This window comes from Gadus morhua, chromosome 3 (genome assembly GCF_902167405.1).
Source record: "Gadus morhua chromosome 3, gadMor3.0, whole genome shotgun sequence".
Lineage (NCBI taxonomy): Eukaryota > Metazoa > Chordata > Actinopteri > Gadiformes > Gadidae > Gadus > Gadus morhua.
Window position 1 is genome coordinate 29,332,679 of NC_044050.1, and position 25,000 is coordinate 29,357,678.

The 25,000-nt window shown below is 51.2% G+C and overlaps 1 protein-coding gene across 2 annotated transcripts; it reads right to left on the reverse strand.

Annotated features, from left to right (window-relative positions):
- Nucleotides 1-60: 60 nt before the first annotated feature.
- Nucleotides 61-20,731, reverse strand: LOC115540873 (multidrug resistance-associated protein 1). 2 transcript variants are annotated; one of them, XM_030352486.1, is made up of 14 exons: nucleotides 17,342-19,265; nucleotides 15,955-16,131; nucleotides 15,257-15,382; nucleotides 12,833-12,970; nucleotides 10,846-10,968; nucleotides 9,006-9,067; nucleotides 8,599-8,730; nucleotides 7,281-7,487; nucleotides 4,808-4,985; nucleotides 4,142-4,303; nucleotides 3,458-3,550; nucleotides 2,349-2,552; nucleotides 1,758-1,904; nucleotides 61-1,284 (listed from the first exon to the last, which is right to left on the reverse strand). In XM_030352486.1, the coding sequence occupies exons 1-14, from the start codon at nucleotides 17,357-17,359 to the stop codon at nucleotides 151-153; spliced, it is 2,901 nt and encodes a 966-aa protein (XP_030208346.1). In that variant the 5' UTR covers nucleotides 17,360-19,265; the 3' UTR covers nucleotides 61-150. The 2 variants fall into 2 exon arrangements, with proteins under 2 accessions (XP_030208346.1, XP_030208345.1); XM_030352485.1 differs by lacking the exon at nucleotides 17,342-19,265 and adding an exon at nucleotides 20,189-20,731 and having other exon boundaries at nucleotides 64-1,284.
- Nucleotides 20,732-25,000: the final 4,269 nt, after the last annotated feature.

Genomic DNA, 25,000 nt, shown 5'->3' on the forward strand with positions numbered 1-25,000 from the left:
CTTTTCTCTTTCAGTGAATCATATGTCTGACTTCACACAGTGATTTGGCTAAATAGCTACATCCCATAATTACCCTGTCTGCCTGGCAGCCGGGGGGAAACTGACAATACACATCAACCTCTAAGGCCTCCAAACCACCGCTGATATAAACTACACCGCTTCCAGATCGGTTTTTAAATTGGTTCTGACAGCTTGTGGTTCCATCTGTGTACGGGAACCAGGGCCATGTGGTGGTGGGGTACGGTAAACAGACCCAGAGCCATGAGGTGGTGGGGTACGGTGGTCAGACCCAGAGCCATGAGGTGGATGGGTACGGTGGACAGACCCAGAGCCATGAGGTTGAGGGGTACGGTGGACAGACCCAGAGCCATGAGGTGGAGGGGTACAGTGGACAGACCCAGAGCCATGAGGTGGTGGGGTATGGTGAACAGACCCAGAGCCATAAGGTGGTTGGGTACGGTGAACAGACCCAGAGCCATGAGGTGGTGGGGTATGGTGAACAGACCCAGAGCCATGAGGTGGTGGGGTATGGTGAACAGACCCAGAGCCATGAGGTGGTGGGGTACGGTGAACAGACCCAGAGCCATGAGGTGGTGAAGTATGGTGAACAGACCCTGAGCCATGAGGTGGTGGGGTATGGTGAACAGACCCAGAGCCATGAGGTGGTGGGGTACGGTGGACAGACCCAGAGCCATGAGGTGGTGGGGTACGGCGGACAGACCCAGAGCCATGAGGTGGTGGGGTACGGTAAACAGACCCAGAGCCATGAGGTGGTGGGGTACGGTGAACATACCCAGAGCCACAAGGTGGTGGGGTACGGCGGACAGACCCAGAGCCATGAGGTGGAGGGGTACGGTGGACAGACCCAGAGCCATGAGGGGGTGGGGTATGGTGGACAAACCCAGAGCCATGAGGTGGTGGGGTACGGTGAACAGACCCAGAGCCATGAGGTGGTGGGGTATGGTGAACAGACCCAGAGCCATGAGGTGGTGGGGTACGGTGAACAGACCCAGAGCCATGAGGTGGTGAAGTATGGTGAACAGACCCTGAGCCATGAGGTGGTGGGGTATGGTGAACAGACCCAGAGCCATGAGGTGGTGGGGTATGGTGAACAGACCCTGAGCCATGAGGTGGTGGGGTATGGTGAACAGACCCAGAGCCATGAGGTGGTGGGGTATGGCGCGGTGTCCTCTTACCCAGACTGTAGGCGGCCTTTGTGACGTTGTCCCCCTTCAGCTCCTCTGAGCACAGGTACTTCCCCAGACGCCTCAGCGAGACGATAGCCTGCAGCAAAGAGGGACTTTAATGAAGCCATGCTTATCTCTTCAAAGAAAATTGAAGAGATAAAAAGGAATAAACAGGACTACCTATTACCTTAATATACATAATGAATGTTTTATATATTTATTTATTAGGCAGTCCTGTAATCCTGCTCCCGTTGTGACTCAGTCTCACTCACTCACTCACTCTTTCACTCACTCTTTCACACACACACACACACACACACACACACACACACACATACACACACACACACACGTTCCCCTCATCTAATGCAGACAGATGAGTGAGACAGCTGACTAATCGGGTGGTGATGAGTGACAGCTGACTAATCGGGTGGTGATGAGTGACAGCTGACTAATCGGGTGGTGATGAGTGACAGCTAACTAATCGGGTGGTGATGAGTGACAGCTGACTAATCGGGTGGTGATGAGTGACAGCTGACTAATCGGGTGGTGATGAGTGACGACTGTTACCTGCATGGTGGTGCTCATCACGAAGGGGAGCTGGCTGAGTGGCGTCTTCAAGATGTTGATCAGCGCCATCGACACGAAGACCTTCTGCGCGTCCAGGACGTTCCTGGCGTCGATGGTGACGTAGACACCGAACATGGCGAAGGCAATCTGAGGTCAAAGAACCAGAGAGGAGAGAAGGAAAAAGGGGAAGAGCGCTGGCATCAGAGGAGGTCTGCGGGAAGAGGCATAATTGTCTGTGGCTCGGAGGTTCTGAGTACATTCAGCTTCCTGCTCTCATGTTTACTTCTCTCCACTGGCACATTGTTCACATTATCTGCGGAATGTGGCTCAGGAGGTGGAGCGGGTTGGCTGGTGACCAGATGGTTGCTGGTTCGAACCCGTGTGTCAAGGTGTCCTTGAGCAAGGCACCTCACCCTGACCACTCCTGACCAGCTGGCTTTCGCCTTACATGGCTGACACTGCCGTCGGTGTGTGAATGTGTGCATGAATGCGTGAATGTTTGGCAGTATTGTGAAGCGCTTTGAGAGGCCCCTGCTTCGGAAAGCGCTGTATAAAAGTCACCATTACACATTGACCATTATCCCCTCTTACCAGGAAGGAGGAGCAGTTGAAGGAGGCGAAGGAGATGGAGTAGAGGACCTGGGACTTCTTCAGGGCCTGGAGCTCCTTCTCCCGGTAGCCCAGGACCTGCTCCAGGAAGGCCTTCTCCCAGGCGTAGAACTTCAGGATCTTGATCCCACTCAGGATCTCGTTCATCAGGCGAATCCGACCGTCCATGAACTTCATCTGGACCTCCTGTCGGGTCAGAGAGGTTTCAAGGGTCAAGCCTTTAGATATTTGTTTTATATAGATAGATAGATAGATAGATAGATAGATAGATAGATAGATAGATAGATAGATAGATAGATAGATAGATAGATAGATAGATAGATACAAACTTTATTAATCCTTACAAATTCCAAATCCCTTTTTTGAAGCAGAGCAGCAATTGAAAACACAGGATAAAATACAATACGATAAAAATACAAAGTAGTGCTGAGGAAAACAGAAAGAGATGCTAAAGTAAGAACAAACAGAACAATCAGGGCAAACAGTATAAACTATAAAGTGGCCTAGTGCCAGTACTTCAAAGTATATTAAAGTGTGTAAATGCAATGTAAAAAACAACACCAAGAGAGTAGTGGCCATTCACCCAGCGAGAATGCCACTGGGGAAGGAGCCAACAACACAGAGCTGATTCCTGCGTCGGTTAGCGTGGGTTCGGCCGCACTCGTTAAAAGTCTTAAGAGTGCGACTTATTTATTATTTATTTGAGCTACGGGGCTGGTTACACTTTACAAGTCTATGAACACAAAGGAATCCAGCACATTCCTCCCTGCCTACAACACGCCTCTGTTGTTCCTCTACAAAGAATTACAAAAAGCCTTTCCCCTCCCTGCCCCGTCTCTGCCTCATTGGGTTTAAAGTGCTTTGTTATGGACATCCACAGAGGACAGATGGCTGTGGACAGAGGAAAAGCAGCCACGTTCTGATCTGAGCGCTGGCCGGACTGACGGACAGACAGCAGGCTAAGGCGGACAGACAGACAGAGACAGACAGACAGACAGACAGCAGACTAAGGGTGGACAGACAGACTGCAGGCCAGATGTCTGCGGCAGTGGTGCTGAGTTGAAGGTGGGGAAGATCGAGTGAGTCAGTACCTGTAATTTGCTCCTCTTCTTGGCGATGTACCCGTTGAGTGGGAAGATGAGGATGACCGTGGCGATCCCGGCCAACGCAGACGGCCCGAGATGCTGTAAAAAATATATAAATAAAATCCCAGTCGGTCACTTTAGTGCACGTCTTGTAGCGACAAGGAACGTTAGAAGGAGACGCGTGTTTATGTCTAGGGTTACGATACCGATACCAGAATCGGAAATTCCTGAGATATTGCCTAAAATGCAGAATCGGGTATCGGCGGGTACGCAAGTCTATGAGCAGATCCGAAACCATCACAGGACTAATTTACTACCAAGGCAGAGAACATCACAAACACTACAGTGTTATGCTGCGTTCGGTAACGGTTTGAGGTGGAAAGCCGGAATGGGAAACGCGTCATCTCCGACCGACGTGCGTTGGAGCTACCAAGTCAGAAAAACATGGATGCTCACACTTAACTACAAGATTACAAATGTATTATTATAATTATAGATTATAAATATAAATTATCCGTAAGAGAACAGACTCTACATCGCTGTCTTCGTAAGATAACCCTTCAATAAGAACAAGTGCTGTTAGTAGTGACAATGCTAGATGCTTTATCGGTATATCGTCGGTATCAGTATCGATACCCAAGTTCAGGAATCGGTATCGGTACGTCTCTGCTTATGTCCCAGACTGGTTACCTGCCAGAGGAAGAAGAGGCAGAGAGCGATCTCGATGGGCGCGAGCCACACTGCGTTGAAGTACACCACGAAGTCCATGAGCTTCTGGGTGTCAGCCGACACCAGGTTCACGATCTCTCCCACGGTGCACGTCCTCCGGGCAGAGCTGTTGATCACCAGAGACTGGAGGCGACAGGAGGGACGGGTTAACATCTCAGCACGAGGGAACGGGTTAACACCACCTCACCACAGTGAGGGTTAGGGTTACAACCAGAGACACGGGTTAACACCTAACCACGGTGACCAACCAGAGACACGGGTTAACACCCCAGCACAAGCTAACGGAGGTATGGCCGTGAGAGTGGGTATTAAAGTACAAAATACACCAATACAGAAGTGTAACTGGATACTAAAATAAGAACCAGAGCATCAAATCTACAAAATATATCAATACAGAACACAACGTTAACGTGATATTACAGTAAGAATCAGAGAATAAAATATAGAAAATACAATACACAAATCTAAAAGTCTAAGATAAAGTCCATGGTTTGTGCAACGGTTAGTTGGGATATCAGGGTTATGGTTTAGGGCTTTATTGTAAGCACAATAAAGTAGACAATGTCCACCTTTCTATTAATTTCTATGTTCTACGTCTATGTCGTTGTTTGGGCGAGAGACACCCACCTTCCTGTAGACGAGGCCCATGACGGCGGTCTTGACGCGCATGCCCACGGTGAAGCAGGTGTACATGTACTGGTGGTTGAAGAGCGACTGCAGGCAGGACAGCAGGAAGATGAGCGTGGCGTAGAAGTAGCCCTTCCAGAGAGGCGCCTCGTCGTCCCTCATGAAGCCCAGCAGCAGGCTGTCGGCGGGGGGGGGGGGGGAACCACAGGCAGAGGGTCAGAGCTCCGGGGGTCAGGGGCTCCTCCATGACGTCTTTGAGGTGTTAGATTAGGATTCGTTCTTCGTGGTTTACTTCATCTGATATATAACCGCTTTCACCACACAGCCCTTCTCTCCTCTTCCTCCTTTTTTATATTTATCAATAATATACGTTCTTATAAAATTATTTTATTTTGTGTTCACTCTGATAATCGTCTTTGAGTACTTAGAAAAGTGCTACATAAAACAGATGTATTAGTATTATAACACACCGTCGGTTAACTCGATGACTATATAACTATTAACACACTTTTGTCCTTATTGTCATTATTAGATGCTGTAATCCAAAGCAAAGGCCAGGGATTTCCCTTCCTACGTCACTGAAGAGCAGGTGGCTTCAGGCCGGCTCTGAGATGTCTCCAGGTGAGACTGCTGACCTTCAAACCCAGAGCTCCCCTTCATGGGAACGGAACAACGAACAATGACGATCATCTACCTCCTCCAGTCTCCCTTCCTGCCCTTTCCCCACCTGTGTGAGGATGAACATAATCCCTGGCTCTCTCTGGGTCTCCCTCCTACCCTTTCCACACCTGTCTCTCTCTGGGTCTCCCTCCCACCCTTTCCCCTCTCTCTGGGTCTCCCTCCCACCCTTTCCCCTCTCTCTGGGTCTCCCTCCCACGTCTCCCCTCCTACCCCTGTCTCTCTCTTGGAATCTCCCTCCTACCCTTCAACCACCTCTGTGACGAGCACGAGCCCTGTCTCTCTCTGGGTCCCGTCCCCCCCCCCCCCCCCCCGCTGCCCTCTGGATCAATGACCACGGCGTGCCTCGCGCAGCACAACACTCTCCCCCCCCTGCGGCGGGCCGTCCCACACACACTTGGCGGCCGCCCGCCTCATTGTGGTCCACCAGCACCTCTTCCCCGCGGGCTCCTCTGCTCGCCGGTACCTTCCACGGAGAAGACTGCGGTGGCCTGTCTGCCTGCGCCGCCCGCTGCCAGGGCTGTAATTAACACGTCGCTGTAGCCTTTAGCCGTACGTCAACAACAACATTCCTGTCTGGGGACCGCCGTGACGCTCGCCGGCCGCGGGTCACCACCGCCGCTCCCCCCCCACGCTCTCTCTCTCTCTCTCTCTCTCTCTCTCTCTCTCTCTCTCTCTCTCTCTCTCTCCCCCCTCTCTCTCTCTCTCTCTCTCTCTCTCTCTCTCTCTCTCTCTCTCCCTCTCTCTCTCTCTCTCTCCCCTCTCTCTCTCTCTCTCCCCTCTCTCTCTCTCCCCTCTCTCTCTCTCTCTCTCTCTCTCTCTCTCTCTCTCCCTCTCTCTCCCTCTCTCTCCTCTCTCTCTCTCTCCCCTCTCTCTCTCTCTCTCTCTCTCTCTCTCTCTCTCTCTCTCTCTCTCCTCTCTCTCTCTCCCCTCTCTCTCTCTCTCTCTCTCTCTCTCTCTCTCTCTCTCTCTCTCTCTCGCTCTCTCGCTCTCTCGCTCTCTCTCGCTCTCTCTCCCCTCTCTCTCTCTCTCTCTCTCTCTCTCTCTCTCTCTCTCTCTCTCTCTCTCTCTCTCTCTCTCTCTCTCTCTCTCTCTCTCTCTCTCTCTCTCTCTCTCTCTCTCTCTCTCTCTCTCTCTCTCTCTCTCTCTGCGTCGTCCCGCTTTGTTTACGCCGAGAGATTGCGAAAGAAATTATTCCCCCGAGCAAAAGAAAGAGAAGGATGGTCAGATTGTTTTTGTTGCGCTGGTTCGGGAACGCCCTCTGCCCCCGTTCGTTCTGTGTTGATGTTTTGGTGGTCGTGTTTGTTTTGCTGCTCGGGTCGTGACTGAAGGTTTGGCGTCAGCTCAGGAGGCAGAGCGGGACGACTTGTTTAACCAGAAGGTTACAAGGCTAGCTCAATCCCGGCTCCCCCTAGCTGATGGTTAGGGTTGAGGTTAGGGTTGAGGTGACCCCGAGCGCGACCCCTAACTGCTGCCAACGAGCTGGCTGTCGCCGATGCGTGGTCGACTCCGCCGTCGACTCCGCCGTCACTGTACGAATCTTTGTCTGAGCTTTGTCTTTTGTACGTCACATTGGATAAAAGCGTCTGCTAAAATGCCCTCAATGTAAACGTAACTAGCCTCTTGCATTTTTTTGCACGGCCCATACTATTCAACCGATGGTGATCATCAGCCTATTACAGCGAAGGAAGCTAACCATCAGGGGAACGTGACCAATCCGGTCGTCCGGTTGTCATCCCCTCTTAATAGAACACAGGTTGTTGTTTGCGTTGCTCTCGGTTCCTCGTCTCCTCACCTGAGCACCTGCGGGATGGCGAACATGAAGGCGTCGTGGAACACGATGCACAGCGTCCCGGTCAGGAAGTACGGGCCGAACTTGCGCGTCAGCGTGCGGAGTAGGAAGAAGCCGGAGCTCTGCTCCCGCTGCAGCTTCCGGAGGAGCTGCGCCTGGTCGGGCAGCTTGGCCCCCAGGGCGGTCCCCGAGGCCAGGACCTTCTCCTGCCTGTCAGGGGGGGAGGAGAGTTAGGGAGGGTAGGGGTGGGCTGGACCCAGGGTGGGGACTGAGACCAGGGCCCTCTCCTGGTCGCAGCGCCCCTGCCTTGTATAGTAAACGGACTGCATTTATACTACTCTAACCAGTGGCCACTCAAAGTGCTTCACAATCATCGCCTCACATTCACCCACCCATGCACTCATTCACTCATTCACACATCGACGGCGGAGTCAGCCCCGCAGGGCGACAGCCAGCTGGTCGGGAGCAGTCAGGGTGAGGCATCTCGCTCAGGGACACCTCGACACTCAGCTAGGAGGAGCCAGGGATCGAACTAGCAACCTTCTGGTTACCAGCCGACCCGCTCTACCTCCTGAGCCACATGCCGCCCCAAAGGTAAATGGACAAAGGAATAAGGTACTACTCTCAGCCCCATCATTTATAGCAGGAAGAGCAGGAACAGGAACCTCAGCTCTCAGAAGAGGGATTCCCTCACTTATGAACGGTTGCCGAGGGTAACTGTTTGGTAATTATAATCCTCAAAGTAAGGATATTTTTATTTTATGGACGGTATTTAAGGTCTTAAAATAGAGACGGATGCGTTCGATCTTAACATTACGTTATAATACCATCCTCAGAATTCTCTGTCCTAACATTTAGTTTGCGGTCTGAAGTGTTTCTGGTGATGAATCAGTCTGGATTGTGATTCTGCTGCCCCAGATCTTCTTGGCTCATATTGCAGACAGCTGCTGTGCTGCAGTCGCGCCACAGAGCCATAAAGAGCCGTTGATTCTGCTGCCTCTCAGCTACACCAGCGGTTAGACAGCGGCAGGAATCAATAAAGAGCTCTGTAAATCAAAGGGACATGAACAGAAACCAGAAACATGGCGAACAACAACGGAGTCACTCTGAGTATTAATGGACCATGCCGTTGTGTCACCCCCCCAACCCCCCCCCCTACTCCTGCTCCCCCCCCCCCCAAAAAAAAAAAGCCCTGACATGTCCTCTAGACACCCAACTGTTCCGTGGCTGATGTGGTGAAAACACAAAGGAGGGGGATTGAAGATAATGAGCAAGAATTTAAAAATGGACATTTTGGTGGAGAAGCCGAAGAAAGGCTCACTTTTGAATGCGGGCGCACTCGGCGTTCCACTCCTTCTCCAGGTCGGAGAGGATCTTATCGGAGCTGTCCTCGTCCCTCAGGTGCCACAGGTCGTCGGCCTCCAGGGGCGAGCGATACCCCTTCACCACCAGACTGAGGGAGAGAGAGAGAGAGAGAGAGAGAGAGAGAGAGAGAGAGAGGGGGGGGGGGGGGGGGAGAGAGAGAGGGAGAGAGAGACAGAGAGAAAGGGGGAGGGGGAGAGAGGGGGAGAGAGAATGAGAGAGGATGAGTGAGAGAGGGAGAGGGAGAGAGAGAGAGAAACAAACAGATCACAGTGCTATAGCCAACTAAAACAAGCCCACGTTGTAAACAGACGCAGCGTGAGTCAGCCTCATGAATGAGAGGCTTCAGAGAGCCGCTCCTCTTACCCGGTGAACCACCAGAAGAGGATCTTGGACAGGAACGAGGCATCCTTCACGGGACAGGGGTTCTGGGACAAATGACAGGCCAGAGACGGTCATTCAGCGGGCGCATTGCGTGTGATTTCACTCAACACAACACAACAGCCTTCAGGAGTAGCAATCGTACTGCAGAGGGTTGAATGGAGCTGGTGTGTGTGTGTGTGCGTGTGCGTGTGTGTGCGTGTGCGTGTGCGTGTGCGTGTGTGTGTGTGTGTGTGTGCGCGCGCGTGTGTGTGTGTGTGTCTGTGTGTGTGTCTGTGTGTGTGTGTGTGTGTGTGTGTGCGCGCGCGTGTGTGTGTGTGTGTCTGTGTGTGTGTGTGTGTGTGTGTGTGTGTGTGTGTGTGTGTGTGTGTGTCTGTGTGTGTGTGTGTGTGTGTGTGTTATGACGGCATGGCCTTCGACTCCCACAGAACCAGAATAAAGTCTTGTGTTCAGCAGCTTCCTGGTGTGGTGGTATGGGGATCATTTCAAAGGTCTAGCCTGCACACACACACACACACACACACACACACACACACACACACACACACGCACACACACGCACACACACGCACACACACGCGCACACGCACACGCACACGCACACATACACATGCACTCACACACACACACATACACATGCACTCACACACACACGCGCGTACACACACACACACACACACACACACGCTCTCCCTTGTTGAGCACCCAATCAAACACCGGTGAGTTTACCCACTCTCCCTAACCCTGAAGCTGCTGTTTTATTGACCTCCCTCCCCCCCCTCGACCTCCTCGTCCTCCACCTCCTCCACCTCCTCCTCCCCATCCCTGGCCTGCCAGTGTCCGGTGAGTAGGAGGACGGAGGGGGAAGTGGAGGAAGGGTGTGTCCCCCTGCAGGCGGCTGTGGCTCCCCACACTCCCCGTCCGGGGCCTGTGCCAGTCCCCCCACACCGCCCGAGGGACTTTTCCACTCACTCTCCCCGTTTAGCTCCCATTAAAACTGACGTCACGCGTCTTGTGTGGACACACTGGATTTCCCGGTTGTTTTCCCGTTTGTCATGAGCCTCTTGGGAAAAACACGGTTTTGGATGTGCTGTTCGAGTCACGTGGTGTGACGACCTGTTTTGGCACCGCGGCGGTGGAACGAGCTCCCCGCTGACGTCAGGACCGCAGAGTTGCTCACCAGCCGAGCCGGGAGGGACTCAAGACTCCCTTGTTCAGAGTTCATCTTGGCTGTATAACCCACCCCCACAACCCTCTTATGCCCTTACTGTATGTTGTACCTCCTTACATTTAAAAAATAGTACCTGTGTAGCATCTTATCCTAGCTATCTCTGTTGTGTACGGGGAATGGGTCAACCTAGTGATGGTTAGTGCTTGGCACTTGGTTCTATGAACATCTTTACTGTACCGACAGAGATATGTTTCTCTTTCTTCCGACGAATTTTCTTTTTGTAAGTCGCTTTGGATAAAAGCGTATGCTGAATGCCCTCCATATAAATGTTAAAAACCTCCCCCCGGAACTCGAGGCTTAACGTCTTAAAGCCGGAGAGCGAGTGTTTATTCAGTGAGCTCCGTCGACGGAGAAAGCAACGCGCGGCACATTCCTTCACACCCTCCTCATAGGAAACCATAGGCACCGGCCTCCGAGTGGGACGACGCAGGAGGAAGTGAATCACGCCACTTCCTCCAAAAGGGAAAGTCGTACCGAGCGTCGAAAACCACAGAGAGGCCCTCGCGGGAATCTGTTGTCCGCCGACGTCAGGTCGAGACAATCTGTGTGACGGAAGCGGTTCAACCACGCTCCACGTTCCCCTCTCTCTCCTACCTTCTCAGTGCCGCTCTTCCCCTCGGAGCGCCGGTCAGCGAAGCACACCAGGACGAGCTGGGCCAGCTGCAGGGTGAAGTAGGAGAAGAAGGCCAGGAAGCGGACCACGTCGGAGCCGATGCCCTGGGAGAGGAGGGGGAGATCAGAGACCGGGAGAGAGTCTTTTTTTTCTTTTCATCAGTATGGGCACGCACAGAGTTTCGCAACACAGATGTGTACCCTGTATTAGAAAACGCCCCCTTCGGCTTTCCCCTAAATACTCATCGAACAGCCAGACAAAGTTTACACTCAGAGATCCGACGCGATAAAAACGACTTATTCTGAACAGTGGGGCTGAATCAGGGCAAAACCCCAAGTCAGTTTAACGACCATCCTTATGTCAATGAAATGGCAGAAAAAGCAGTCAGTCACTGACGGCCTGCCTCTGTAAATAGCCGGGCTGCGGTCCCGACCTCACTTTAAATCGCAGGAGAAGCCGTACGCCGCGATATTAACCTCTCGACATTTGGTGCAGCGTGGGATGCACATGTTATTTTGGACGTAAAGAAACAGTGGGATTGGTCACATCGTTGTTGACTTCCCCCTAACCACGGCGCAGTATTGGTTATAGGGGAAGGCCAGGGTCATAGTAAACAGGACGGGGCGAGAAACAAACATCCTACTGCAGCGTTGATGGGCCGAGAGAGAGAGAGAGCACGAGAGAGAGAGAGAGAGAGAGAGAGAGAGAGAGAGAGAGAGAGAGAGAGCACGAGAGAGAGAGAGAGAGAGAGAGAGAGAGAGAGAGAGAGAGAGAGAGAGAGAGAGAGAGAGAGAGAGAGAGAGAGAGAGAGAGAGAGAGAGAGAGAGAGAGATGGGGGAGAGAGAGAGAGAAAGAGAGAGAGAGAGGGGGAGAAGACAGAGAGACCAAGGGGGTTGAGGCAGAGCACAATCCCACACAGAGAAAACGGCCGGTGAGTTTGGGTTTGGGTCTGTGTGGGCGAGGTAATGTGGGTAATGTGGGTAATGTGGGTAATGTGGGTCAGCCTGTGTACAAACGGGGTCTGACAACATGAACTCGCTCAACTCGGGTCGTGGGTGTCGTGATCATAAGAAAAAGTTTTCTTTTAGACTCTGATTCCTCGTAGTAAAAGCTGGTTTTGCTGCAACATGTCGGTGTGCACTCCCGAGTCAACAGAGAACCGCCACAGTGGGCTCTACCACCAGTAGCTGGAGTTTTACTGGAGACCGCCATTGAAAAGCCTCCCAGTCCAATGAACACCAGACGTCAGCCTCTTGACAGATGGCGGCGGTCGATCACGTTTCAATAGTGCACACATCTGCGTTTAGGATTCGTATGGTTTTGGTTAAATATACGTCCATCCACGTTAAATGCATGGACTGGGGAGCGTGTGCTCGCTGCGCTGACAGTCATCAAACACAGTGGGGACCTCTCTGGTCTGAGCTGCTCCTTTGTGTCTCCACACGGCCATCATTACGATCCCCCCAGGGGGTTGGAGATCGACCCGTTGGCGACAATAAAACACACATGGATGCTGCGCTTCCGTGTGAGGGAGTGTTTTTTTTATAGACTGCAGGTCCACCTCAGCTGCCCCCCTCTTAACTGTGCACTCCCAAATAGAAACCCAACCCGTAGTAGAGCTATGATTGCAGTCGGATTCGCAGGAAGGAAGGAACGTCTTAAATAAAACACAGACACACTGGAGCAGAGTTGTCAGTCTGGCTCTCAAGAGGTCGGTTAACTCGCTGTTCCTCTGGTTAACGCTGAGGAGACGACATTAAAAACACACCGTGGCACGGAGGATTCCTGTGTCTAGACTGTGGGTCGGTTACACTGAAACTAGACATTGGCACACGCGACTTAAGTCCTCGACTTCCAGGGTCACCTGGTGCTAATGCATCTAAAGTGTACATTCACACCAACATAATACTAATGCAAAGGTGTGCTACAGTGCAGTGCATGCAGCCTTAGGTTCCCAGCGGCTCATACCTCGTCCACTGCCAACTGGATCTTGGCTCTGAGTGGGACCAGGGAACAGACCACGGCCAGGACCCAGAAGAGGAAGAGGAACACGGAGGAACGACATCCTCGCAGCCGCTCTAGCTGGATGATGAATAAGGCCAGGATCTGGACACACAGAGAGAGAGAAGGACAGACAGACGGTCGATCAATGCAATGAGGTGTATTAATGAAGTGTATTTGTCCCTGGTAAATCACTTACAAACAAAAACGGTTTGAATGCTTCGTCTTTTTAATGCCTGTGCAGATTTGAGTCCCGCAGCTAGAAGGTAAGTGTAGTGTTGTCTTACCAATTTTCTTTCTCAACACTCAGCGAGCCTATAGGAGCAATGAGCTTGACTCCAAAAACGACATGTCTCTTGAATTAGTTTGACCTTTTACCTTTTGCTTTGACCTTACTACTTACTTTAATTCTGAAGGATTATTCAAAGTTTGAGATTATTTAGTCCAGTCCTAATTGCAAATGCACCAATACCATCCTGCCACCCAACCCACGGTGCTTTTCCACTGCCCTCGGAGTAAACAGAGACATGCATCTCAGTTGTTTAACTTCTGTGCAGGCACCCTGCACACAGATGGCCTCTGCTGGAATCACGCCCTTGTGGCTTCACCCCTTGATATAATAAAATAAATAATGACCGGTGAAGAATCTAAATTTAGCCTGTTGGAAGCAAAGCAGTTCATGAAAGGTCTGTATCCCTAGAAACACAGTGTTGTTGTCAACAGGTCCCAGAAAATTTACACTCTGCTAAATTACATCTTCTCTCCAGCTCTGTTCTTAGCCCATCGCTATACGGCAAGCAGGGGAATTCTGAAACGCTTGATATTTAACCCCAAAATAACCAATGATCCGGTGCAAGGACACCACTGTCTGCGCCTCTCCAGAGGAACCAGGCACTTTTTCTCAGTGGTTTCTGAACCATAATTGTCCCTGTTTAAGCTCATGGTCAAGTGAGATGTCACTTTGCCATTGCCAGCTCATCCCCGAGCTGGGAGGAAGTTGGTTTGGGTTGCTTAACTGTTACCATGTTGATTGTGCTGGGATTGCCCGTGATTCAGACAGCGTCCTACCGACACAGTCCAGCCAGTAAACTAGTGGCCTCATGGCCGGGGAGCTCGGTACACACTGTGGTGTTGACTGTTCAAAGTTCAATGTCAATACCCTGGAGGGTAATTGAGTGTGCATCGATCTCCCGATGGCTCAATCTCAACCGCGGTCTGGCTCAACGTTGTGTGCTGCACACAGCGAGAGATCCTTCGGCTGATTGCTGCAACGCTTCATAGCTTGAAGGCTCCTCTTCTGAATCGGCACCGATGCCATATTTCCCACGGTAAAGTTAAAAGTACCGTACTGCCTTTTCTCTCCTGAGTGTTCACGTAGCATCGGCATGAAGAGCCTAAGATAGGTCAACATCAAGACCCTTGTTCAGATCGACCCCATCCTGTCCAACGGGGACTTGACACGCTGCTGTAAACCACCAGCGTGTTTGTAGAAGGATAGTGGGTGGAACTTCAGCACATCACTAGGCCCCTGTTACAACGCCCTCCCTTGTAATTACTTCGGAAACACGTTGCACTGTGGGAGTGTTCTCATGGTCTCCAGCGATTAGTCACTGCCCGGCGCAGACTCTTCTTCCGATTAGTGTCAAAAGTCTGAGGGTTGACTTTTACTCCTCCAAAACCCTTCCCCCTTCGCCGTGACTCTTACCTCTTCCCGGAAATTAAGCTCCACCTTAATAAAAGGGAGGTCTCCGAGTTTTTCCCTCTCGGCCAAACACGCGTTGATGTTTGCTCAGTCTGAGTCTGGGGTGGGCTGTGCTGTCTGAGCTGAGTCTGTAGTTCTGCTCTTTGCCGGCTTCAGGCCACAGACGATACGTTTTACCTCCATCACCGCCTTCAGTCTCCGCTCTGCAGACCCTGAACTGTTATAAACTACATCACTCCTACACACAGAATGAGCACCTTTTAATCCAGGTTCTTCTGATACACACCGCCCCTGCTGCTTCCCTTCTACCTCCAGGACAGTTCCCCCCCTCTCGAGCTAAGAGAGGGCCCTCCTTAGTTAGATATGATTCAATCCGTACGCAAAATTACAGAGGGGAGCAGGAAAAGTCAAGGCAATCTTTGTCAACACTGGTCACAGAGTCCACGGCTCAGATTGTAGACTAGCCCTGCCCTGCATAAATAATGTCCTGAAATCCACCCAGCCTCCACCCCATAATCAGTCAACCCCCCCCCCCCCCCCCCCCCCCCCCCCCCCCCCCGACCCCGGGGCAGTCTGCTGGGCCGGGGAGGATGAAGGTGTTGGGGAAGGGAAGATACTGGGAGAGGAGCAGGGTTCGGTTCTCATGACACCACGCACGCAGCAGACAGGAGGAGGGGATGTGTTCGTACCACGGTCACGCTGCGCACGATGGGGCTGAGCAGGAACACCATGTGCTGGTGGATCTCCCCGCTCCTCTCCAGCAGGATGTAGAAGAACTCCACGAAGCCGAAGGAGGCCAGCAGGAAGCCCAGCACCTAGCAGGGACACACAGACACACAGACACACAGTTAACCACGGGTGGAACCGGACGGACAGACAGTTACCAAGAGGAGGAACCAGACAGACAGTTCACCCGAGAATGAAGCAGACGGACAGACAGATAACCAGAGAATGAACCGGACGGACAGACAGTTAACCAGAGAATGAACCAGACAGACAGTTCACCCGAGAATGAAGCAGACGGACGGACAGATAACCAGAGAATGAACCGGACAGACAGACTGTTAACCAGAGAATGAAGATTCTTCCATTCATTTACACATTCACACACCGACGGCGGAGTCAGCCATGCAGGGCGACAGCCAGCTGGTCAGCAGCAGTCAGGGTGAGGCGTCTCGCTCAGAGACACCTCGACACTCGGGTGGGAGGAGCCGGGGGTCGAACTAGCAACCTTCCGGTTACCAGCCGACCCGCTCTACCTCCCGAGCCACGCGCCTCCCACCAACCCATCACCCACAGAGTCTAACGTCCCAACACAAGCTCAATGCGGCGCTCTCTAGACTCCAACCTCGATAAACAGTTTGGAGTTGAACAAGGAGTTCCTCACCATCTTGGCGGTGCAGAGGCAGGAGATGCGGATGCGTCCGTTGCCATGGCAGTAGAGGTGCAGGCAGTAGAAGGGGGCCAGCAGCCAGAGGTACACACAGGGCACCCACACCAGCACCGTGTTCTGGAAACAGTGGGTGAGGTCGGGGCTGGCTGTGTACCACGTGCGGTTCCAGTCCTGGGGCAGAGAACAATAGGGAGGGGGCGGGCAGGGGTCAGACGGGAGGCTGAGCTTTATTGAAGTTTATTGAAGTCGGCGAAGCTCAGGAAAGGTAAGAAGGCTGCTGGGATTCTTTTGCAAATTGAGAAACAAAAGCAGCCTGGTGCTAGCGTAAAAAAAATGGGCGCTTTTGCAGATCATACACACACACACACACACACTGCCCGAGTGTGTGTTTGTGTGTCAGTGTCTGTGCGTGTGCGTGTGTGTGTGTGTGTGTCTGTGTGTGTGAGGGAGAAAGAGTTTACACTGGAAGAAAGAAGTTTCTCTTTATAAAAAAGCTGAGTCAGGCTTTCAATTTTTTCTCTGAAGTTTGTTTCCAAATTCATCCATTTGAGGAATAACTGTCAACACCTTCTCCTCTGAGGTCGGCGCCCATCCTAATACCTTACCTTAAAAAGCAGCTAAAAAGTTGATAGCAGGAGCTATGTTACCCAATTGAAGGACAGATGTGAGATTGAGGTACTGCTGCTCCCTCCAAAACGTTGCGTACCATAAAAGCGCCCAAAATACTGACAGACAATGTCACCTGTTGTTTTCTCCCTCTCCTTGTTTATCACCTCTGTGGCCCAAAGTCGTCTGGCTCTGTGGGCCAGACAGGCCTGCGGACGGCCACAGGAAGCAGGGGAAGGTTAAAGAGTGGTGGTGAGGCGGGCCCAGTCTGTGTAGACTCCCTGGGGGGATAGGGGAGGGCCACCACAGGCCACCGTATCAACGTCGGCATGCAACGCCAAGCCAGCAATAGTCCTGACGGTCGGACATAACCGGCTGGGGCCAATCGGTCGCTATCTAACCTGTCCTTTAGCTCCGGGCCCAGACTCTTATCCTGGCTATCTCGGTTGCATACGCGGAATGGGTTAACCTAGCGATTGTTGGTGCTTGGCTGCACTTGGTTCTATGAACATCCTTGCTGTATCGACACTGAAAGCGATGTATTGTTTCCCTTTCTTCTGACAAATGTTCCTACTGTAAGACGCTTTGGATAAAAGCGTCTGCTAAATGCCCTGAATGTAAATGCAAATCCTGCTGCCGGTGATGGTGGGAAACTGATGCCTTAAGGTATCGATTCAGGGGATCCACAGAAGAGAAGGGCAAGAGGAGCCAGCTGTTGTCTTCAATGGAGCCGGTGTTGTACAATCGTGACCGCGCATCACTTATGGTCACTTACCGGACACAAACGTAGCATTGCCGATTCGATCCTAATGTCACGATATACGTAATGAAAGCAGCGTCTTGTACCCGCTGTAGGTCCTTGCTACTGTTCTCTCAAAGGGCAACGCTGGAACCGAATCCCCCCAGCTCCTGAATGACTTGAGAGTCCCTGCGTGGGAGGCTCTCACACGGCCGTCTGATTCCTGCGGTCCGCTGCAGGGCCGGTCGCAGGTGTACACAACACTTTATCTAAAGAAATCTGACTTGTCACACAAACACTAAAGCCTTTCTTGCACAATTTGCTCACTGTTTATCTTGTTCCTCGCCCCTGGCTCGGGTTATTACGGTGAACTATCACAGACAGGTTATTTGGATAGCGGTCAGGGGGGCTATTTTTTACCGTGGGGCATAGTGGCGAGGGGGTGTGAGATGGAGGAGAGGGAGGGCTCCTGTACTCTGAAGATAAAACATGCCTCCAATCTTCAGATTAAAACTACTTTTTGTTTTGAAATGAATTTGAATCGTATATTCATTATTATGAAATTCATAATGTGTTGGTAAAGGGATACGATATTCAGTATAAACTACAGTCCGGTTTCACATTGCGATTGCAAACGTGATACTTTAATAAGAGTGGTCCCGGTGCCACTGCTTTCATCAACGTTGCCGTGCTGACAGGGTTATTGTCGTGCCGATTGGGTTGTTGCCATGGTCCTTATTCATGGTGATAACGCAGAAAGATGAGGTCTGGGCATTTACAGGACCCTTATCCCGTGATCCAGGTTTTGTAATAAAATGCTTCAGCTAAATGTTGCAGGGTTATTAAACTTTGCCTTTGACGGTTTTTTAATTTAAATTTGGCACTCCCTTACATTTTTGTAAGGGTTCCAAGTGTGGAAATGTGAGACACTGATGAACAGCGATACGGCGATTCTCATCACCTCGGCAGAGCTTTGAACTCCTAAGTTGTTCTTGCCTCAACTGGAATTGAGTCATTGACGATTGCTGACTCCACTAATTGTTCTGCAGAAGCACAGAATCACAGATTCTACCTTGTTTCTCACATCGTCTTCAGCTTTGTAAACTGTTACATGCTACAGAAATCGAACAGCCTATTGAACTGTAACAGGCTATAGATCTGTAACAGTCTATTGAACTGTAACAGGCTATTGAACTGTGACAGCCTATTGAACTGTAACAGGAACTGAACTGTAACTGTAACTTTCCAGTGGTTTAGCTGCTCGACCAAATTAGGCTGGACCTTGTGTCCATCGCCTGCCTTATTGTCTCTACTTATACCAGCATAGCAATCTTAGTGTGTTTAAGATGCAGAGTAGAATGAGCTATTGTCAGTCTGTTCTAAGTCTTGAGCAGTCTCAGGGTCACCTTGTACATTGAGGTCTTCACGCAAGAAAGACACCAGGTGCATCTGGTGCAATGGCGACATGGTGACACACTAGTTCATCTCAGAACTGTCTTGTTCAGGAAATGGATCTGTGTTGGTTCTGGATTTACAGAACATTCATCCAAGGCTTAAAACCCGGACGGGAGCATCTTAGTTCCAGTGTGTACTGTTTTCATTTGGGGAATTATAATTTAGTAGAAGGAAGAGGAAATGGTTTCACTGGTTTTAAAAAAATCTCTCAGAAAGGTAAGGTTGGCCTAGTATGTTCTCTTTGATATCAAGCAACAACCAAAACATTTACCTCCTTCCTGCATGGACCTAAACATAGTTCACAGCTGTACAGTTAACGTCTATAGGTGGTGCTGTTTAAAATACAGGCTGCATTTGACCGAGGGCAGGAAGAGAATATGTGTCTTAGTAACAAGAGCTATTCTTAGATTGAGTAAAAGGGCGCGAGAGAGAGAGATGGAGAGAGTTGAAAAGAGAGACAGAGAGTTGTTGGAGAGAGGAACAGTGAGAGACAGAGAGAGAGAGAGAGAGAGAGAGAGAGAGAGAGAGAGAGAGAGAGAGAGAGAGAGAGAGAGAGAGAGAGAGAGAGAGAGAGAGAGAGAGAGAGAGAGAGAGAGATGGAGAGGGCGAGAGAGAGAGAGACAGAGAGAGAGAGAGAGAGAGAGAGAGAGAGAGAGAGAGAGAGAGAGAGAGAGAGAGAGAGAGAGAGAGAGAGAGAGAGAGAGAGAGAGTTAGAGAGAGAGAGAGAGAGAGAGAGAGAGAGAGTTTGAGAGAGTAAGAGAGAGAGAGAGAGAGACACTGAGAGCGAGCTGGAGCAGAAGCCACCTGGGGTAGTGTGGCCCTCTGCCATGTTCCTTGTTTAAAGTGGAGATTGAGAAGGTTGAAGTTTGCAGGAAGCTCACAGAGTGACTAAAAGCGATCACATTGCGTATCACTCTGAATCATATGTCATGCTGGTCGGGCTCACGTCAGAGGTTGCTTTAGCCTTGCATTAACGTCCGACCTGCTGAGCCCCCATCAGACAGCGCCGGGCTTTGTAGGGCGCTGGGGTTCCCCTATAGATTTGCAGGGCTGCCAAATGACCATTAAAGCGACTGTACATTATGTTCAGGTCTTTTACTCTGTACATTATGTTCTGCAAGTTATTAGGACTTACTTCTATCGCCGACGATCACAATCTCAACAATGTTGGTGCTCTTTGTCTTGCCCATTTGAAGATCAATAAGGCTTGATAGGTTTTAACAAACGGGTGTTAATACTTATTGTATTAACACAGTTAAGTGTTAAATGAATCTCTGTACATAAATATGCATGCATTCAGCTAAACATAGTCCATAGACGCACACGAATCCAAAGTAACAAACCGAACACGACCAGGCTTAAGGTTTGCTCGCTGTATTTGAGCAGGGGGTCTCTGGAGGTGACAGTCCCATCCCAAAGTCCACTCACCCACAGTGGGTCCAGGCCACTGAGTTTGCAGAAGGTGTCCATCCACAGGCTCCTTCCTTCCTTTCCGGTGATCCACGACCTATCTCTCTCTCCGAGGGTACTGGCTCCTAGTCCACACTCAGTCAGTGAGCATGTGTGAGTGTGTGAGTGTGTTGCTGGGAACGAGAGAGACGGTATGTTTGTCCTTTTCCTCTCTTCCTCTCTCTCTCCCTCTCTCTCTCTCAGTGAAGGTAGTGTGTCTCGAACTTTGAGCTTTTCTGCTTTTCCCTCAGGATGGCACACTCTGGGATTTTATTAGGGTGTGTGAGTGCTTCTCCATAAAAAGTCAAATGTTTCCCTGCTGAGTACAACACTGCTGTTTTGTGAATGAAACTCTATCACTGTCTCGCTGCTGCTCTGATCTCCTTCTCCCCAGAGATCCTCTGTCCTTCTGACTCTACCTCTGCCTGGCTGCTGTTTATGAGTGTGGCTCCTCGCTGGGTGGGAGGAAGTCTCTCTCTCTCTCTCTCTCTCTCTCTCTCTCTCTCTCTCTCTCTCTCTCTCTCTCTCTCTCTCTCTCTCTCTCTCTCTCTCTCTCTCTCTCTCTCTCTCTCTCTCTCTCTCTCTCTCTAATTTTTCTATCCCACATCTGCTGCTGCTGGATCTCGATCAAAACAACTAAGCCCCTCCCCTCAGCGTGATGACAATATTACACCCAGCGTCACTCCGCCCACTTCTATGCACCCCCACCCCCCTCTCCCCCCTCCTCCCCCCTCCTCCCACTCCTCCCCAAAAGTAATACCTCTCCTTCCCCGACCACAGACCTGTTTTCTAAAAGTCTCCACAGAGGAAGGCTGACTGAAGAAGAGTTCCAGACCCATCCCTCTGGTGGCCTGTTTCTCCTCCTCTGGTGGCCTGTTTCTCCTCCTCTGGTGGCCTGTTTCTCCTCCTCTGGTGGCCTGTTTCTCCTCCTCTGTAGGCCTGTTTCTCCTCCTCTGGTGGCCTGTTTCTCCTCCTCTGGTGGCCTGTTTCTCCTCCTCTGGTGGCCTGTTTCTCCTCCTTTGGTGGCCTGTTTCTCCTCCTCTGGTGGCCTGTTTCTCCTCCTCTGTAGGCCTGTTTCTCCTCCTCTGGTGGCCTGTTTCTCCTCCTCTGGTGGCCTGTTTCTCCTCCTCTTTAGGCCATTTTCTCCTCTGGTCGCCTGTTTCTCCTCCTCTGGTTGCCTGTTTCTCCTCCTCTGGTCGCCTGTTTCTCCTCCTCAGGAGCCTGTTTCTCCTCCTGTGGTGGCCTGTTTCTCTTCCTCTGGTAGCCTGTTTCCCCTCCTCTGTAGGCCTGTTTCTCCTCCTCTGGTCGCCTTTTTCTCCTCCTCTGGTGGCCTGTTTCTCCTCCTGTGGTCGCCTGTTTCTCCTCCTCTGGACGCCTGTTTCTCCACCTCTGGTGGCCTGTTTCTCCTCTGGTGGTGGCCTGTTTCTCCTCCTCTGTAGGCCTGTTTCTCCTCCTCTGTAGGCCTGTTTCTCCTCCTCTGGTGGCCTGTTTCTCCTCCTGTGGTCGCCTGTTTCTCCTCCTCTGGACGCCTGTTTCTCCACCTCTGGTGGCCTGTTTCTCCTCCTCTGGTGGCCTGTTTCTCCTCCTGTGGTCGCCTGTTTCTCCTCCTCTGGACGCCTGTTTCTCCACCTCTGGTGGCCTGTTTCTCCTCCGTTGGTGGCCTGTTTCTCCTCCTCTGGTGCCCTGTTTCTCCTCCGTTGGTGGCCTGTTCCAGCTCCTCTATTGTTATTGGTATTAGTCTGAGCAGCGGGCCTGAGCTGTATGAACAGATGTACACACATCACTATGGACACGCTAGGCTCAACATTCCAGCGAGGACGCGTGAACCCCGATAGAACAAATACTCCTTTACAGTCAAAGCCATCAATCATTCAGAGGGTTGATCCGAGCGTACCGCTATCATACCGTTGCGTCAATCATGACTCCATCATGTCCGGTCTATCGATCAGTCAGATGCAATCATCCTCTGAGTCAAAGACGATCAAACTAGTGATTCGACGACTGCTCCAGGCGAGCTGGCTGTCCCCTTGCGTGGGCGACTCCGCCGTCGGTGTGTGAATGTGTGCATGAACGGGTGAATGTGAGGCAATATTGTAATGCGCCACTCGTTAGAAAAGCGCGGTATAAATGCGGTCCAGTTACCGTTTACTATCTGAAAAACAGAATGTGTCCTCCTGCAGAGTGTGCTTCTGGAGGGCATCACGGTGATGGTCAGCCTGGTCCAGAACCCAAAAACTTGTGCACATCTGCTGCAGAGGAAAGAGTGACAGTGAGGAGGGCATCACGGCCCCCACCACAGGGGAGAAACATGGAAAGTTGGGCACAGGCCGGACCACCTGCCGGTTCGGTTGTCTAGCCACATTCAAACACAAAGTTATTATTCTGCTCTTTTTCTTCTAATGACTCATGGTTATATTTTGGTATTTTGGTGTTTTTTGTTTTTCCTTTAGGTTTTCCCCTCCACGCAGAAGCGCTCCTTATGTCTGCTGAAGTCCCCGGTGCAAAACCCGCACAGGGTAGGGAGTGAACGGGCAGAAGGGGCTGACTCTGAAGAGGGGTGACATGTGGAATAACAACAGAAACAAAAGTTCTGTTTACATTCACGTTTACATTTAGGGCATTTAGCAGACGTTTTTACCCAAAGCGACATACAATAAGTACATATCAACGACAATATATCTCTGTCGGTACAGTAAGGATGTTCATAGAACCAAGTGCCAAGTACCAACAATCTCTAGCTTAACCCATTCCCCGTACACAACAGGGATACCTAGGATAAGATGCTACACAACGCCTTGTACTATTTTTAAGTGCAATGACGTACATGCATAAGTGCGTGGAAGAGAAGGGAGGGGGGAGCTATGCAGAGTCCAGGTGAGCTCTGAACAAGTGGGTCTTGAGTCTTTTGCTTGTTGGTCTCATTGTGATTTTGGAGGACGCCCTTAAAAAAAAAACTGAGTGCTGTCAGGACCAGGATGTGTGAGGGGTATAGATAGATGTTCATGTATAGGGTGGTGGTGGGTATGGAGTGTGTGAGTAAGAGGAGACTCTGGGACACTCTGTATGCAGTCAGAAATAGGGTTAATGAAAATGTCGTTTCAGGACAACCTCACAGCAGAGCCGGATGGTGGATACCAGAGCACATCACGGCGTCAAAAACAACAGCTCACAGAGTTCAGCGGGTTATGGCTGGAGTTTCATTCGCTACACAGTTAAACAGTTTATGTTTCCTCCTGGTATTCACGACGGCCGTGGCCCCGCGACAGCGCTAACATCCATCGCTTGAGGGCCTCGTCCAAACAAAAGCCAACCTCCGTGCCCTTCTCCCTGACATTCAGAGGGACTCGTGTCTCATGCCCACAAACGAGGGTGTTCGTTGTGGGGAGCGATGGGACTACCAGCTCAATAACAGAGCAACGCACCGCAGCCAAAATGGTGGGCGGAAGCTAGGGCCGCTGGGTGACGTAGGAGACGGTGACAAGGTCCACAGTTCATCTTTTGTTCTAATTGGAGATCTAAGTGCCGGTCGGGGAGTGGGTGGGAGAACGGTATGTGTAAAGCTGGGTTTAAAAATAACCCTTTCATTTGGGAAGTTGGAAGTGTTGCGGTGGAGTGTTTGTCTTCACTAATTCACACCACACGGGCCGTGACGTCCGAGTGGGGACCGAGACTGTAAAGGAAAGATCTCATTTGATCATTTCAGATGGAGAACATAAGCCATAGCAGAAGACCAGACCTTCTGGTGGGCGGTAGATTAGTCACCACCCTATTTTGGTGAATATAAATATGTTTTCCTGAAGACCAAAACATTACACTATTAAAGTCATAAAGCAGTTGTGAAACACATTTTACTCCCTTCCATACACGTAACATTGATTTGTTTAGAAAATCCTACTCCGAGTTAATCGCAATAGTTTCGATTAATAGGACCCATTGAACATAAAGTCTTGGCTGTCTGCACATTCTGTCCCAGTGGGGCGTCAGGAATATAAGTTACCCCCAGGGCTCCAACGCAGGCCTCTGATTGGACGCTATAGTGAGTTTAATGCCCTTCTTGTTTCCAAAATAAACAAAACCCGAGGCTGGGCTCATTTCAAATGATCAGACCCACAAGAGAACCCCAGCTGTGCTTCAGTCACTGGAGCCTTCTGTAGTGGATTGCGTAATGCAGCACGCAGAGACCAACGTGCACATTACATACCATTAAGTGCACGACCGCAACGTCCCCCGACGTGAACGCATGTGCCCGTGCATTGCACATACATTTTGCACAATAACACAAAGCCTGCTAGCCTGCCAGCCCCTGTTAACAGCGCGGGTTGGACGCTACAAACTGTAAACACACGCACATAATGAGCGTCTAGCCTGGTAAAGGAACACAACAACCTCTCCCGCCCCTCGCTGGCCAGACAGCAGACTGTTTACCCGCCGGGGAGAGGAGCAGCGAGGGGCAGCGGCGGGCCCCCGGCTGGCCCCCGGCCGGCTGCGGTGGTGCCAGGCCCGTAGTACCGGGGATCAGGGAGGTGTCGGGGCCCGGCCGGCCGCGGGGGAGGCAGCGGTCCCCAGCCCGCGGTACCGACCGCGGCCACCCATTCCGGGTCACCTCCACTTCCCCTGGCCCCTGGCCGGGAGAGGGAAAAACAGTCTAGTCAAAAGAATGGTGTCATTTTGGGCACGTTTGAGCAACAGGGGGATATATTTAGCGGCAGCCCGGCGCAGAAGGGAGGGGCCACGAAACAGATTAGGCAACGGGCGGACAAAATACATTTTCTTTTTGCTTTGCTTTTAAAA

Coding starts and splice junctions, on each gene's coding strand:
- LOC115540873 (XM_030352485.1), bottom strand. CDS start 20,230: ATGGACACCTTCTGCAAACTCAGTGGCCTGGACCCACTGTGG. Junction 8,731..9,005: donor CTCTTCTGGTGGTTCACCGG/GTAAGAGGAGCG, acceptor TCTCTCCCTCAG/TCTGGTGGTGAAGGGGTATC. Junction 4,986..7,280: donor GCCATCCCGCAGGTGCTCAG/GTGAGGAGACGA, acceptor CCCCGCCGACAG/CCTGCTGCTGGGCTTCATGA.